Below are 16440 nucleotides of genomic sequence, written 5' to 3'. Positions count from 1 at the left end.
GCCCAGCCCCTCAGGAGCACGTAACCCGTCCTTGACCTCCGGCTTGTGCGTGAAGTGGCTTCCATCATGCAACAGTCTGTCTTGGGGCGCCCCTGCCTTCCCCACCTTAGCACCAGCGGATCCCTTGTAAAGCAGGTGGGTGGGCCCTGCGGGTGTCCTGGAGACGTCAAGTGTTCTTGCAGAACATTGGAGCTCATTTTGTCAATGAGAAGACTGACTGTTAGAGGCTAAGGCTCTAGGACCCAGGACTCTGAGTCCAGAGCTCTTCCCGAGGCCCCGCCTTGGTTCATGGCCCTGCTTTAAACCAGGGCCCATGGCCCAAGGTGTTTCTTCTGCCCTCTCCTGGGCATCAGTCCGTTGCCATCCCTCTCCTCCACTCCACAGAGAAATCCCGAGAGCTTCCCCTCTGGGACAGCTCACTGGCACTCCCCGCTCCCAAGCCCTCTTGCTTGGAATGACCTGTCCTGTCCAGAAAGGACACCCTTCCTGGGGTCCATCACCCACAGCTCTGACCCACACATCCCACACACAGCACACTCCATGGTGACGGGGCCCCCGAGGTCCAGTCCTCATTCAGGAACCACTGAGGTTGCAAGTCGGGGGTCACCTCCACGTGTTTGCCGAACGCTACAGCTGGACGTAAAACCATGGACACCCGACTCCCCTCCAGCACCCCCGTCACACCTCAGTTTACAGATGGGGAAAGCGAAGCCTCCCAGATGGGGGGAAGTCACGTCGTCCAGGTCACACAGCTGGTCAGAGGCAGGACTGAGGCAGGAACATGAGGTCTGGGCTCCCGGACCATTGGAACGGGTGCGGGGTGGGGGTGGTCTCAGAAATCTCTCTGGTCCCTCGTCACTCTGTGCAGCCTGCTGGACGCTGACTCCCCGTGTCCTCCCAAACCCCACGCATCCCTTGGGCTTGTTGGTCTACTTCCCGGCCTGCGGGTCTGAGGCTGCAGGGAGGGGTACCTCGTGGACCAGCGGACACTCGCCAAGCTCCCCGTCCACCAGCAGAGCGATTACCAGTGAGGTCGAGTGACCCAGCCGTCCCTCCACCACCTGCCTTTCCATCAGAGAGAGGGCTCATCCTCGGGGGCTTCAGATCAGGCCCCGAAGGTGTGATGACTGAGGCTGGCTTTCCCCTGGGTTGTTATCAGGCTGTGGGCAGCCCCCCGGCCTCCCAGAGCACAGATGGGGGAAGCCCTACCGCTTTAGCTAAGAAAACACCCTTGGGTTTGGTTTCCATCTGTTCTGACGGGAGCATTTAGCCTTGGACTTTCTAGGTGAAACGGAGCTGCCAGGGACCCCGTGCCCAGGGTTCTGCTATGAAAAGAGGAATGAGCCTCAGAGCTGGGTTTGCAACTCACTGAGGCTGCTGACCCGCTTGGGCGAGGCTGGGCTCCTGCTTCTTTATCCTTCTGTGGTTTAGGAAGAGAAGGGGGGTGCACGTGTGTGCACGTGTGAGGATGGGTATGTGTGTGTGTGTGCGTGTGTGTGCAGATAGCAACCCGCACACGGATGTCCCAGGGGAGCGCGGTGAAGAGGGAGAGGTGGCACATGGAAACCGGGGATGCCAAGCATTCTACCAATGGGGCACGTCCCTCTTTTCCTCACCCAGACACGCGCATCCTCTCTCCGACTCTCTTCTGTGAGCCCAGGGCCTCTGCAGTCCTGCTAACATTCTAGGAGCGGATGACCCTCCCATCTCTCCTCCCCTGCCCGGCCCCTCACACACTCGCCTTTGCCTGAAGACCGTGGCAGGGATGCCCTTTTCCATCAACTGCCTCTTGGTTGTCTGTCTGTCAGTCTGTCTGTCTCTGTCTGGCCAGGCTGCTGTTGCTGTCCCTACCTGAGCCCTACAGAGTAAGGACCCCAGAGGCTGGGCCTTTTAGAGGTTGGGAGGGGATGCCCTCTGGTTCCAAGATCTGATGCCTTAAGGGGGAAGAACGTTTTAAACCTGGTTGAGCATCTGTGAACATTCTCACAGGGTGTAGGAGGGAGGAATGTTTGTTATCAAAGCACCTGCCTTTAGGTCCTCTGTCTGAGGGCTGCTGTGGGACCTGCCTGCCCTGCATCCTCTCTCTGGGACCCATGACTCCAGGTAGGGTCACAGCCTCAGAGGGAGGATTGCGAGTGGCTTGATGGCTGGGATTAGGAGCTCTGATTCCATCTCTAAGGGGGCTTTGCCTCTGATTCCCGCCCCCACCGCTTTCCTTCTCTCCTGTCCCTCCCTCCACCTGCCAAGCCCTCCCCTCCCGCCCCTCCTCCCCCAGCTACCTTTGCATCACCACAGTGGGAGTCTGGCAGTGCGATCCACCCCCCAGGGATACTCGGATTGTACTGTGGGAACTTTGAAAAGCATTTCAGGGAGAAAGAAGAACAGGGAGGGAGAGAGGGAGGAATCTGAGGACAGTCTTTCCGTCGCTTCATCTTCCCAAGGAGGGAGCGAGTGATAATTCTTCGCGTTGGTAGATTGCTTTCCCATATGTGATCTCATTCGATCCCTAAGAGGGTCTGGATTACACTGCAGGGAGCAGCCTGCGGTTCAGAGAGCTTCCGTGACTGGATCAAGGTCCCACAGCCGGTCAGTGGCAGAGACAGGACCAGAAGCCAGGTCCAGGGCCTCCCGGTCCAATGCTCTGTCCCGGCGCACACCACCTGTCAGGAGCTGCAGGGCGAGGGCCGCGCCCTCGGGCTGATGGGATTCCAGGCTGGGGCGTGGGTTCCGGACTTGGACATGATGCTGGGCTCCCCCCACAGGCATCGATTACCGCATGAAGACCGTGCGTGTGGACGACTCGCGGGTGGCCCTGCAGCTGTGGGACACGGCGGGGCAGGAGAGGTGAGGATCCCCACCCCCACCCCGGGTAACCCCGCCTCTCCTCTCCCCGCGGGGCGGGCTGTGGCGGCAGAGGAGGCCGCACACCTGACCCGGCCCTTTGCGCAGGTATCGCTGCATCACCCAGCAGTTCTTCCGCAAGGCCGACGGCGTCGTGGTCATGTACGATCTCACAGCCAGGCAGTCCTTCCTGGCCGTGCGGCCGTGGCTGAGCAGCGTGGAGGTGAGCTGGGGGCCTACGGGCGGCCCCTCTTCCTGGGCCTGCTGCCCTCTCTGGACACCTGACTCACACCCCACCTTCTCCGGGAAAAAACCGGTTCAGGCATCCATGCGTCAGTCCACCCAAGTGCCCGGCACCAGGCTGGTTACTGGGGACCCAAAGGTGAACACGAGAGGTGCGGTCCCTGCCCTCATGGGGGGAGGGGGCTGGGGGAAGGACACAGGACAAATACCAATTAAACCAATAATGGTGTCATTAAGATTGTGAAAAGTGGGGTAGGATTAAGGGAGGGAGTGTCAAGTGTCAAGGATGGGTGGGTTCCCAAGGTATTTAAACTGAGTCACCACCGCCTCTCCTGCATTTTTCTAGCTTCAGGGGGTCCCCCATGACCAGCCCAGGACCATTGTGCTCACGGTTTGGGGGCCTGGGTCACAGCCCTTCGCACGAGGGGAGGCTGATCTGCAATGTGTGGGACCCAGGCCCCCCCCAGAGTCACCTCAGGCCGGGCACTCGAGACATGGGGCTCTTCCTTGAATTCTGGATTCTCTGTAAGACTCTGCCTTCTCGCTGTTATCCCTGCAACATGCTGCTTTGTAAGCGCTTTCTACTTCCCGACCACCTGCACGTCCTCCTCTGCCACTGAACGCAGATGTCTCAAGGCCAAGGGCAGTGTGCCAAGCCCCCTCCCACCCGATTCTTTCACAGACAGTCAAATGGTCCCAGCTCCTTCCATCAGCAGGACCCATGCTTTGTTCGTTTATTTGTTCTAAACACTGCCAGGCATTGTTCTGGGGTCTGGGCATTCCAGCACCAGATAAAAGAGACAGTGTTCCTCTCCCCATGGAGCTTATGTTCAACCCTCTGCTCAAGCCCATAGGCCTTGGCCAGCCCCTTACCTACTCATCAGTCAGGCTGCCACACTGCTATCCAGGACGCAGCTGCCAGCCCGGGCCCCTGCTGCCCTCTGCACATCTTTGTCATCGTGACCGGTATTTGGGTCCCACAGTGCTGGGCAAATGTTGGACGTGTGCGTGGATGCCGTGTCACCGTGCAGGCGGGATACGGGGGCTGTTCATTTCATTTGTTTCAACCCTAAGATTTATGCTTCCTCGCACCAAAATCTGTTCCTCTTGAAGTTTGGATTGGATGGGCCGCTCCTTTCTCTCCCGTTAATCTACATCCTTGTCGTTACCAAGAAAAATGAGGAGCAGGAATGGAAGCCAGATGCAGGAGTTTCTCAGAAATGTGCTCGATACAAGTTACTTTTCAAAATTATTGCGTCTAAAACACAATAGAGAAAGTGTACGTTTTGAAATGTAGTGAATGGCTCTATACCGAGCTAAGAGTGGAGACAGATGGTGGGGTGATCCGGAAGTGAACCCTCTTTAAACTTTGTAATTTATGACATGATTTTTTTGTTTTTTTTGTGGTACGCGGGCCTCTCACTGTTGTGGCCTCTCCCGTTGCGGAGCACAGGCTCCGGATGCGCAGGCCCAGCGGCCACAGCTCACGGGCCCAGCCGCTCCGCGGCATGTGGGATCTTCCCGGACCGGGGCACGAACCCGCGTCCCCTGCATCGGCAGGCGGACTCTCAACCACTGCGCCACCAGGGAAGCCCTATGACATGAGTTTTGATAGCACCAGCAGATTTCTCTTCCTCGCGGAAGTTGAGCACCAGGAGAGACTTCAGGGATGACCTAACCCGGTGGTTTTGAAACTTTCCTCCTTGGAGCCCTGGAACCAGGCTGACCTTTCCCACAGCCAGAGACAGGCAGGGAAGGGTGGTGGTCACAGGTCTGGGCCTTCTCCCCCCACCTCAGAACCCCTCTATGACTTTCAGTTTTGCTTATTGGAAGTTCAGCCACAATTTTGTTAGACAAGAGGGTTTCCCTCTGAAAATCACTGACATAATACAGCCGTCTCATTCCAGATGAAGAAATTTAGGCCATGACCTGGTCAAGGTCTCCTGTTCTTTTCCCAGCCACAGACATTTAATCGTTCCCCGTATCTAAATTTTGATAAATGCACAGTGGGGCTTCCACGTGCACTGAGCCCGAGGACGCGGGACCTGCAGATTCCGGGCTGGGGCTGACTGGGCCACGCCATTTTATATAAGGGCTTGAGCGTCCGTGGAGTTTGCTGCCCGCGGGGGGTCCTGGAACCAATCCCTCGCAGGTAGGGAGGGACAACTGTATACTAGAGCTGGGAAGAGGCAATGCAGATAGTCTGGGATTAGAAGGGATGGATGGAGAGAAACTTACAGAACTACACCTTCTGCCATTAGTAGGGGGCTGTAGTTTCTAAGGCCCCTGTTTTGCAGAGAGCCCGGGATCTAGCCAGGAAGTGGAACGTCTGGTTGAATTGGAAGGTGGTGGTGGAGGTGAAGAAATGTCAGAGGGTCGTCGTTGCAGCTTGAAGCATGAGCTCGGCCATTCTGCAGAACGCTGGGTCGAGCACTGCATGGCTGGCCTGTTCCTGCCCGGGGTAGGGCTGAGAAGCGTCTCCGGCACGCACCCCACCAGAGCCACTCCCCAGTGGAAGCTGAGCTGAGACGGCAGATCCACCTGTGGTTAACTCAGAGTTATCCCCACGTGGATGGGGCTTCTCTGTACGCTTTGTAGTTTGCGTTTTCCTGCTTTAAAATCTTAGCAGAAGGTACCGGTAAATTTTAAATGATGATTCCAAACTTAGATGGACATCAGGATCACTTGTGAAGCTTTCAAACAAAACACACACCAGGGCCCAAAGAGAACGATTCAGGTCCCGGAAATGCAAAACACCCCAAAACAGCAAAAGTCCCCCAGGTGGTTCTGTTTCTCAGCCACCACGGATTCCAGCCTAAACAAGTGCTTCTCAAACTCTAATATACATGAAGCATCTCCTGGAGACCTGGTTAAAATACAGACCCTGGGTCAGCAGGTGCGGGCTGGGGCCTGAGATGCTGCATTTCTAGCAAGTTCTAACAAGCCAGCGCTGCTGGTCCAGGGACCACACCTTGAGAAGCAAGATTCTAAATCCTTTTCAAAGATGTTTGTAATTTGCGGGGCACGACCCACGTGCCCAGCCCGCGCCACGCGCTCTGGAGGACTCAGTGTGATGCACCGGTGCAGCGGCCCCAGGGTTCTGCGAGCACGTGCTGGAGGCTGTGTCAGGTGGGGTTGTGTGTTGAGGATATGGACCCGTGGTGTCATAAATGCAGTTGTTCTCAAGATTCTTGAAAAGCTAAGTCGTTCCGCCTTGGCAACCAGCCATCAGAGACGTCAGGTGATAGATTAAAACTTCACACCTAATTGGATCGGAGGGGAACTGAACCCTTGATGTTTGTGGCGCACCTTGAATTTCCGTAGCACCCCCAGCGCTTCACCAGCCCCTTGCCAGGCGAAGGGAGGGTGGAGGGGAGCCTGTTTAATAACAGGCTTTGGGTTCAGAAGCCTTATTATTAAGTGAATGGTGGCCAGCTCTTCCCAGCGCCCCTTCCCCCATCAACCTGAAAAGCTGTACCCAAGGAAAGGGCTGACATTGCCACGGATTATACACGGCAAAGACTGACTCCCAGGTTGCGACGGGCAGGAACAGCGGCTGGGGAGGCGTGGAGTTCCCTGCAAAGGATATTCTCATCGTCCCAGCCCAGCCACCGCCTGGCCGTGAAACGTGGGCCAGTCACTCCACGAAGGGGTGGACCAGAGGGTCTGGAAGTTTCCTCCTGGCCCCCACGCTCTATAGGGTCTGGCACCTGACTCTCTGGGGGGCCGGGATGGAGCAGGTGTGTGTGTGGATGGGAGAACCCTGCCAGCCCAGAGGGAACCGAATGCCTTGGGCACAAGAGAAGGGGCGACTGCTCTGCCTTATGAGGTGTCCTGCCCCACAGCCCCTCCTCTCCCACCTCAGCACCTTTACCTGGCCCGCAGGTCTCCTGCAGGAAAGACTCAAGTGGGGCCCACACACGCTCTGTGCTGATTCTCCCACCATTTAGCTTTCCTGTGCACGTCCAGGGAATCAAAGCAGTTAGACCTTCCTACCGACTCAGCACCCCCCACTCTCCTGACCACCGCATCTCGGCTGCGTGGTGCTGGTTTAACCAGTCCAATCTAGAGGAGAAACTGGTCAGGCTCTAAGGGCCCCATGTTGAGACCGTGAGGCACCCTGGACATCTGAAGACTTTGGGGCCTGCATCAGGTAGAGAAGATAGGATATGGTACAAGCCCGATGGGTTGGTGTTCCTCCCGAATCCAGATGTTTGGTCCACGCTGTCTGCAGTCCTGGCGTGTTAACTTCTCGTCTGGATCTTTCTGTCATCCCCAGGAGCACTGTCCTGTTAGGCCAGTACATCAAGGAAGTGGCATCTGACCCAAGTCATCAACCAGCAGGACCAGTGCCTCTGAGCCAGAAAAAAGCCATGGAGATTAATCTCGCGTAGCCTCTGTTTTATAGCTCTGCAGCTTTCCTCTCCCTTCCTGGACGGCTGACTGGCTCTCACTCTGTGATCTTTGCCACCAGTGACAATGTACAGCACACGGCAAAAAACAGCGGTTTGATTTTCCTTTTCCCCACGTTCCGAGCTGAGCTCAAAGTGCTGGCGGTTGAGAACGAGCTACGCAAATAAACCTTGTTTTGACTCACCGTCCGGGGGGGCGGATAAATATGGAAACCCCCAATATATAATTTTGCAGTCATTTTCTTCTGAGCATAAATGCATGCTTTAATGTGCCGAGAAATTTTTTTGTTCTGCCTCTGGAGAAACAGCAGCACTAAGTGCTTTTTCTTGCCTCCTAGCAAACAGATATTAACACGCATGCACATGCACGCACACGCACGCATACGCACGCACGCGCACACGTGCACACGCACACACACGCACACACACACACGCACGCACACGCACACGCACACACAGCAACCAACCGAATGCAACAGCTGCACGTCCTGAGCTGAAAGCCAGCCCTTGCTCTGAGTTGACAGCTTCTGTAAGCGAAAGTCAGAGACGGGGAATCTTTTGAATTTCAGCAAGTCTGTCTTCCACGAAGTTCAAGTTTAGAGAAAGGTAACTGAAGTGGTGGAAGGTGGAGAGACTTGCTTGTGTGTCAGACCAGCTCTGGAGCCCACCTCACAGCTCAGGGAAGAGGGAGGGAAGAGAGGAGGGATCCGGGTGAGTCCCACGGAGAGACGTGGCAGAGCCAGACAGAGCCTGGGCCTCCTGCACAGAGCCTGTGCCCAGCCCGGGAGCTGCCCTCAGACCTGTCCCTCTGACCTCGTGTGCCCATGGGACTTTAGCAACATCTATAAAAATGTCTACAGGGCTTCCCTGGTGGTGCAGTGGTTGAGAGTCCACCTGCCGATGCAGGGGACACGGGTTCGTGCCCCGGTCCAGGAGGATCCCACATGCCACGGAGCGGCTGGGCCCGTGAGCCATGGCCGCTGAGCCTGCGCATCCGGAGCCTGTGCTCCGCAACAGGAGAGGCCACAACAGTGAGAGGCCCGCATACCGCAAAAAAAAAATGTCTACAGACATTGGGTGGCCTTAGACTTAGTCACCAAAGGAGGTGCCCTTTGGACTTTTAAAAGTAAGTGTGGCTTCATCTGGTGGATAATTATGAGCCCCTTTGTCCAAGCAGCGGACAGGCCAACACCCTCGTTAAGTAGGTGAATGATGTAAAGTGTAGGCAAAAAGCTCACGTCTCGAGGTTCAAGTCGGAGAGGACCATGAAGCCCCCAGCCCAGCCCCAGTGCCTCCTGTGTCGAAGGGCGACCTGGGGCCGGGGTGAGGGTGCCTGGCTGCCTGCAACGGGTAGCACACGCCCTGGCCTTGTATGTGTTCTCACTTATTTTTGCCACGTCTTTGGAGATAGGCCTGATTCTCCTACATCAGCACAGGCCAGGGCCCTGGGAGGGGAAACGAGGGGTCCAGAGAGTCTGTATAAGAGAGGAACACTGCAAAGGGCAGAAAACCACCGCTCCAGCTGGGGCCTGGGCTTTTTTTTCCTGCTCCTTCTAAGCTCTTTTATTTTTATTTTCTTAGCCAGGAAGCACTTTAGGAAGGAAGTCTGCCTCTCCTTTTCCAAGAGGCAGCCCGGCTGCTCATGGTGCGGGGCCCAGATGCTGGGCTGACTGTTCCTACCTCATCCTATTTGGTCGTTCAGGACCTGGCATCCCCTTTACAAGGGAGGAACAAGCCATCGCCCGTAACAAGTAATACCGGGTTCCAGGCTAGAATCCCACCCTGGGATTTCAAGTCTGATGCTCTTATTTTCAGAGCATTTCCATGTCAAGAAATCCCACCAGCCTTAGTCATTCCTCACACATCAATCTACAAATATCTCTCGCGCGCGTGTGCTGCAAATAGCAAGTCTTCTGGCCCACATTCCTGATTCTTCCCCTTTTCTTCCTTTTCTGTGAAAAACTCTTCACGCAAGTTTCTGCGGCACAGCACAGGTGGGGAGCAGGGTATTCCCAGTACCCGCAGTCCGGTTAAGAGGGAGCTTTATGGTCCACGCACATAGCCATCAGTGGGTTTCTTACTTGTGGATAACTGGAATATGGCCAAGTCTACCCAACACATCCACCACCATGTGCGTAAGTCAATCTACTGCTGAGGGCACTGTAAGATCTTGGGCCTCTGAGTCATCGTCACAAATGTTCATTACCATCTCAACACGAATATGTGGAAGTACTGCCTTTAGAGAGTTCCGGTTAATGAGACACTAAATAGCAGAGAGGTCATTGGAAATAGTAATTCAGAGCGAAGGGTTAGAGAAAGGTGGCCCCGTGCACTAAAGGGTGGGTGCTCAGAGCGCTGACTTCACTGGGTGCTCTCGGATTCTCTGAGCTTTAACATTCTCATTTAATACGTGAGAGGCTTTTCACTACTGAGCTACAATAAAAATGAAGGTGTAGGGCTTCCCTGGTGGCGCAGGGGTTGAGAGTCCGCCTGCCGATGCGGGGGACGCGGGTTCGTGCCCCGGTCCGGGAGGATCCCACGTGCCGCGGAGCGGCTGGGCCCGTGAGCCATGGCCGCTGAGCCTGCGCGTCCGGAACCTGTGCTCCGCGACGGGAGAGGCCACAACAGTGAGAGGCCCGCGTACCGGAAAAAAAAAAAAAAAAAAGAATGTGTAGATTGAGGAACCAAGGAGGCTTCATTTCAAATGTGATGCTATTTAAACCCAAAACAGGTGACCTGTCAGATGGACCATGGACATTTATTTGACGGGGTCTAGGGTAAAGCAGACGAACTGTTGGCAAAAGTAGCCACCGGCCGGCTTCTGGTGTCCCACGGCCTTCTCTACTTAGTGAAACAGAGCTGCACTGAATAACTGTTTATTACCAAATTATGATTAAAAGCCCCTAATTAAATATCTCACAAAGCAAAAATAGCAACCTGCGTAAATGTGAACGTTACCATATTGACTCACTCAGTAGCTATGCGTCCTGGGCCCTTGGGGTGCAAAGACCCTGGGGTGCAGGGACCCTGGGGTGCAGGGACCCTGGGATGTAGGGACTCTGGGGTGTAGGGACCCTGGTGTGTAGGGACCCTGGGATGTAGGGACCCTGGTGTGTAGGGACCCTGGGATGCAGGGACCCTGGGATGTAGGGACTCTGGGGTGTAGGGACCCTGGGATGCAGGGACCCTGGGGTGCAAAACCCTAGGGTTCAGGGACCCTGGGTGCAGACACCCTGGGGTGCAGGCCCCTGGCTGATATGACACAGCCCCTGGAGGAGTAAGTAGGGTCAAGCCCTGGAATAAACCTGTTCTTCTGGCCCATGAAGTGCGACGGCTGTGGCTCCCGTTCTTCCCGATCAGGGCTCCTTCAGAGCCAGGGCACCCGGGACAGGGGTCCCCATGGGGTGACCTCCAGGGAGGCACATGACAGTCACGGATCACGTGCTGTGGACCCAAGACCGTGACTCGGATGTGGACCCAGCCCTCGGGGAGCTACGTGCCCAGTTCAAGGCCGCCAGAGGTACACTGCTGACCGTGCAGCCCCTGGGCCTCCTCAGAAGCCCCTTGAGCAACTCCTTGTTCACTCTGGTCACATCGGTCAAGTCTGATCACCTGGGGACGCCCTCGGGGGCTCCGTACGGACACCTATTGTACCAGCGCCAGCTGTGTCCTAGCCTGCTCCCAGTGCCAGGTCACGGGGAGCGGGGGAAAGGGGGGGTCCCTGCACTGAGAGGGCTGGGCGGCACCCAGAGGCAGCCTTGAGCACCTCGCAGAAGCCCGGCAAACTGGGGCTCTGGGAGATGGTGGTCCCCTCTGTGCTTTGGGGTGACTCTGCTACCACCAGCCTTTGTGGCAGCAGTGGGTTCGCAAGCTAGTTTGTGTCTTTGCAGCCACTGTTTCCACCTGCCCTTCCCGGTTCTCCTTAAGGACGCTTCTCTCAGTTGGGGGATTATCTGTTCCGCAGGAAGCTGTGGGAGACCGCATTCCCGTTCTTCTGCTGGGCAACAAAGTCGACAACGAGAAGGAGCGGGAAGTGCCGCGGGGCCTGGGAGAGCAGCTGGCCCAGGTGAGGGACACGCATCCCCGTCTCTCTGGACAGGGAGGGACCCCAAGGGGAGTCGGGCATGCACCCCAGAGGAGAGCAGCTGGCCCAGGTGAGGGACACGCATCCCCGTCTCTCTGGACAGGGAGGGACCCCAAGGGGAGTCGGGCATGCACCCCAGAGGAGAGCAGCTGGCCCAGGTGAGGGACACGCATCCCCGTCTCTCTGGACAGGGAGGGACCCCAAGGGGAGTCGGGCATGCACCCCAGAGGAGAGCAGCTGGCCCAGGTGAGGGACACGCATCCCCGTCTCTCTGGACAGGGAGGGACCCCAAGGGGAGTCAGGCATGCACCCCAGAGCCGGGGTGGGAACCTTCTCTGGGAGCCCCCTGTGAAGTCAGCAGGCGGGCTGGGTGGTGTCCCGGCATCGTGGGGCTGGTCCAGCTGCCGCACGTGGAAGTTTCCACAGAGAACTTGACTCAGGTGTGGGGAATTTCCCAGATTCTCTTCCTTGGAACTCAGAACTATGAATCCTCAGATAGTAGGAGGTTACTTATTTCAGTCCCCCAGCTGATCCTTGAATCCCATCATCTGTGTTTCCCTACTTGGTTGCCTTCAGGGATGAAACAATCACTGCCTGTCGGGCAGCGTGTTCTTCCTTGGGCAGCTCTGTTAGAGCATCCATCCTTCCTACCGAGACTGAGCGTCCAAGCTGCAAACTCCAGATAAATTCAGGGCGGGCACTGCAAAGCCAGCCATTAAAATGAGCATCGGCCCTCTTGCCCAAGCAGGGAACTGTCGCGGCGTGATGGCAATCAGGCAGCAACAAAAGCCATGCTCGCTCCTTGCTTCCTCTACTGCTTCAGAGTGGTTTTCGGGGAACTGTGTGTCTGGGGAGATAGGGCTTCCCAGCCCCAGGATTCCGTAATGCTCCGTGTGCTTTGCTCCAGACAGGGACTCAGGACCTCAGGGGCTAGGAAGGCAGGCACAGGTGGTGAAACTCAAGGGAAAAAGGAAGAAGAGAGTCCCACAGCTGCACCCGCAATCCCCAGCCCAAGGAGCTCTGAGCGCAGAGGCTCTGCATTGCGTTTGGCAGAAGAATCCTGGCCGGGGCCGACGTGAGGCTATTTATGGGTTTTGTTTTACCTCCCTTGGGATAAATATTCAAATATTTCACTGAAGAATTATTAATATATTTGATTATAGCTGCTATCCCAGATCCACAGAGGCTATTATATAATATGTATTATAGACAAGTATTCACTTTCTAAAACTCAAAAATTCTGGATTCCAAAATGCATCTGGATCCAAGGTTTTTGATTAAGGAACTGCAGACCTGTGTTTTTAGTTTATCATCCCATTTTCTTTTCTTTTCTTTCTTTCTTTCTTTTTCTGTCTTTCTGTCTTTCTCTCTTCCTTTCTAGTGGAAAAAAACCCTGTGGCTCCGAGAAGTTAAGTGATTTATTCAAATTCTCACCCGGCCCCAGGGGTGGGGTCAGGACTCGAAGCTGGAAGGCAAATCACATCTCCCAGTTCTAGGTCCTGCGCGCTGCCCGCACCCACACAGAGCCTTAAACCTTCCACAGATGGAAGGGGAGTCAGGGCCCAACAGAGGCGTGCAGGGACCAGACCAGGTGAAGGCAGAGGATGGAGCTGGGCCAGCGTTCGCGGGGCCTCCTGATCTGCAACCACAGAAGTGTCTGCACTCGGCTACCCGTCCCCCCAGGGCGTCAGCCTCCAGGGCTCATGCCAGATGCCATTAGCATTGTCATTAAGGAAGCAGGAAACCTATTAATGGGAGTGACAAGTGGAATAAGATGGGCCTTGGCCACGACACCCCTACCTCCACTCTCACAGTCCAGCTTCTGCCTAGCAAAGCGATGGACAATTGTCCTGTGGAGCCAGTGCGGACGGCGCGGGCAGCAGCGTATTAATTAACTGGTGTATGAATTACCTGTGCCCGTGTCCTGGGGAAAGCAGGCTGCTGGGAGCCCTGCTGTGACCCAGACAGGCCCACCCGCCATTCGTACCCTCCTGAGCCTCAGTTTCCCTGCCTGTAAAGTGGGACGGATGTTGCCCACCCTGGCCTGTGTGTCTCGGCCTGCATCACAGGCTGGTGTGAAAAGAAAGGAGCCCGTACATCCCGGACAGCAATTCCAGAAAGTGTAAAACACGAAGGCAGCAGTGTAGGTCCTATTGTTTTATAGTTGTTACGGCTCCCCTGAGAGATAGTTCCAGAGCCTGCATCAGTCAGGGAGCAGGAGGGACAGAAATCAACCTGGTACAGAGTGGGAGGGGACGACACAAGGAAGTGAGGGTGTGGTAAGTGCAGAGGGGCATTCTCCCACGCCCCCCATGGCTCCCTCCAGCCCCCCCCCCCCATATTCTCCTTCATGCCCTCTGTTCTCTGATTCCAGGAGCACAACCTGATCTTCTACGAATGCAGTGCCTATTCCGGTCACAACACCCAAGAGTCCGTGCTCCATCTGGCCAGGTAAAGAGACACCTCTCAGCCGGTCCCTCTGTCCATCTGAGCCATCTGGGTAGAGCGGCTGGAGGCCTAGGCCTTTGTGTGGGACCCCAGGGGTGAGGGACAGCCCCCCGAAACACAGTGACAAAGAGAAAGCCTCGTTGCCTGTCACCCCGCCCGCCCCCCAACTGCAGTCTTCTTCTGAGCCGTAAAGCCTGCCTTTTTCCCAGAGATCCTCTATTGAAATGCAAATCCTCCTGGGAAGGGTCAGATCAGAGGCCCCTCAGTGCTGGCTAATATTTTAGCAGGGATTAGTTGGCAGCCAGCTGGGTTATACCGTGGGCTCCGGGGGAGGGGGAGGGGAGCCCAAGGAGAGGGGCTGCGGTGGGGGACACAGAGGCACCCGAGAGGACAGCACTCAAAAGATCGGTCCCCAAAGCCTCTGCCTACACTGAGAGTAAAGAAACAGAACCACACAAGCCCCATGTCAATCCTTGGGCAATTCACTCGTTCATCCATCTATCCATCCATCCCCCCATCCATCTGTCCCTCCATCCATCCCTCCCTCCATCTATCCATCCACCCCTCCATCTGTCCCTCCCTCCATCCCTCCCTCCATCCACCCCTCCATCCCTCCCTCCATCCATCCCTCCCTCCATCTATCCATCCATCCCTCCATCCATCTATCCATCTGTCCCTCCATCCACCCCTCCCTCCATCCACCCCTCCATCCCTCCCTCCATCCACCCCTCCATCCATCTATCCATCCACCCCTCCATCTGTCCCTCCGTCCATCCCTCCCTCCATCCACCTCTCCCTCCATCTATCCATCCATCCCTCCATCCATCTATCCATCCGTCCCTCCATCCACCCCTCCCTCCATCCACCCCTCCATCCCTCCCTCCATCCACCCCTCCATCCATCTATCCATCCATCCCTCCATCTGTCCCTCCATCCATCCCTCCCTCCATCCACCCCTCCCTCCATCTATCCATCCATCCAGCCGGCAAATACTGACTAGCGCTCATTTTGCGCTCAGCCTTCATCTTGGGGCATCTCAAAAATATTTTTATTTGAGTAACTAAGAGCTCAGGACAACTTCTTCAATGCACTGGAGAGGCGCTGGAGTTATGGAAGACGGAGGGAGCTATGGGGAAAATTCTAGGGTTTTCTCTGCCACTGATTCCCGGGGCAAGTCACCCTGCCTCTCTGAGCTTTGCCCCCAGCACAGGAACATCCATCGTATTTTCCCTGCCCACTCAAGGGTTGTTGTGAAAATCAGAAGACATGCTTCAGGTGAAAGCTCTTGGAAGGTATAAAGCAGGGATAAGACACTTAATGCTATTTTTAGTCCTTCACCTCTTATAGTTAATCTGGAGCTGTGCTCATGCGGGAAGCCCCACCATAAAGTTAATAACCAATAAATATAATTTCTGAGCCTCTGCTGTGTGCTGGGTACTGTGATAGGCTGCAGAGACAAAAGATACAGTCTCTACCGTCAGCACCTCACCCTCTGCTGAGGGAGCCAGCACAGAAGCAGGGCATTACACCCAGTGATGGGGCTATGATGGAGAAAGGATCCACATGCTATCAGGAGAGACTTCCTGGAGGAGGTGTTATGAAGGATGCATATTGACTACACTCTGGCTTTACAAATTATAGTCGTGCACCTGTGCTCGCCAGGGGAGACTTGGAGGACTCTCTGATGCTCTGGGGAGGGTGGGTCCCTCCTCATGACCCAGATGGCCTGTAACCTGAGGTGCCTAGCAGCTTCTCTGCTGCTGACACTCTACCTTCCCCTGTCCCAGGATCCTCAAGGAACAAGAAGACACAGTGAGGGAGGACACCGTTCAGATTGACCGCCCCGCCAAGAAGAAAGCCTGCTGCGGCTGATACAGGTCCCCTAGGACTCCCACCCAGGCCTGAGGCCACAGGGTCTACCCTGCCTCCTGCACAGATGCCCTCACCAGGGCCCACCCAGACCTTTATCCTTGTCAGCGATGTCCCGCACCCCAAAGGAAGGAAAACACATCCCGTCAGGAAAGCTGCTCTTGGAGCCTCTTGGGGTCTTTCTCCCCCTTCTCTGTCTAGACCCAGTTGCCTATTCCTTTCTTGTTTCTCCCCCCAGCTTGGTTTCCTGGGGAGACAACAGATGGGCTTTTCCAGAGAAGCCACCACGTGCTTTCCCACCTCCCTTCTCGCCCCCTGCCCTTAGGAGCCTCGGCACTGGGGTTGCCATGGCAACTAAGCAAGGCAGACTTGCTGCTTCCTGTAGGCCAAAGCCACAGCACTGGGGCAGCTGGTCTGGCCTCAGAGCCTGTCCTCTGGATGGCAGTGGGATACCCTTGGCAGGTGCTTCGTGGACGTCGAGATGCCCGCGAGTGTTGACAAGAGCACACTGGGGCACCTGCACCCTGTCCCAGCCTCTCCCCG

At 56.0% G+C, this 16440-nt stretch overlaps 1 protein-coding gene across 1 annotated transcript in view; it reads left to right on the top strand.

The window, feature by feature from the left end:
* The window catches only part of CRACR2A (calcium release activated channel regulator 2A), a gene marked incomplete at both ends in the record, with an annotated part of 70573 nt that extends 54673 nt beyond the window's left edge, over positions 1–15900 (top strand). The window contains 5 exons of the mRNA XM_082850860.1: positions 2763–2844; positions 2950–3064; positions 11461–11562; positions 13955–14031; positions 15816–15900. Coding sequence (XP_082706986.1) covers positions 2763–2844; positions 2950–3064; positions 11461–11562; positions 13955–14031; positions 15816–15900 — 461 coding nt within the window. The remainder of the gene's footprint in view (positions 1–2762; positions 2845–2949; positions 3065–11460; positions 11563–13954; positions 14032–15815) is intronic.
* Between the last annotated feature and the right edge of the window lie 540 nt (positions 15901–16440).

Source organism: Leucopleurus acutus (assembly GCF_964270905.1).
Source record: "Leucopleurus acutus genome assembly, chromosome: 11".
Lineage (NCBI taxonomy): Eukaryota > Metazoa > Chordata > Mammalia > Artiodactyla > Delphinidae > Leucopleurus > Leucopleurus acutus.
The sequence above is the reverse complement of the archived record's forward strand: the minus strand, read 5'-3'. Positions and strand labels throughout refer to the sequence as shown.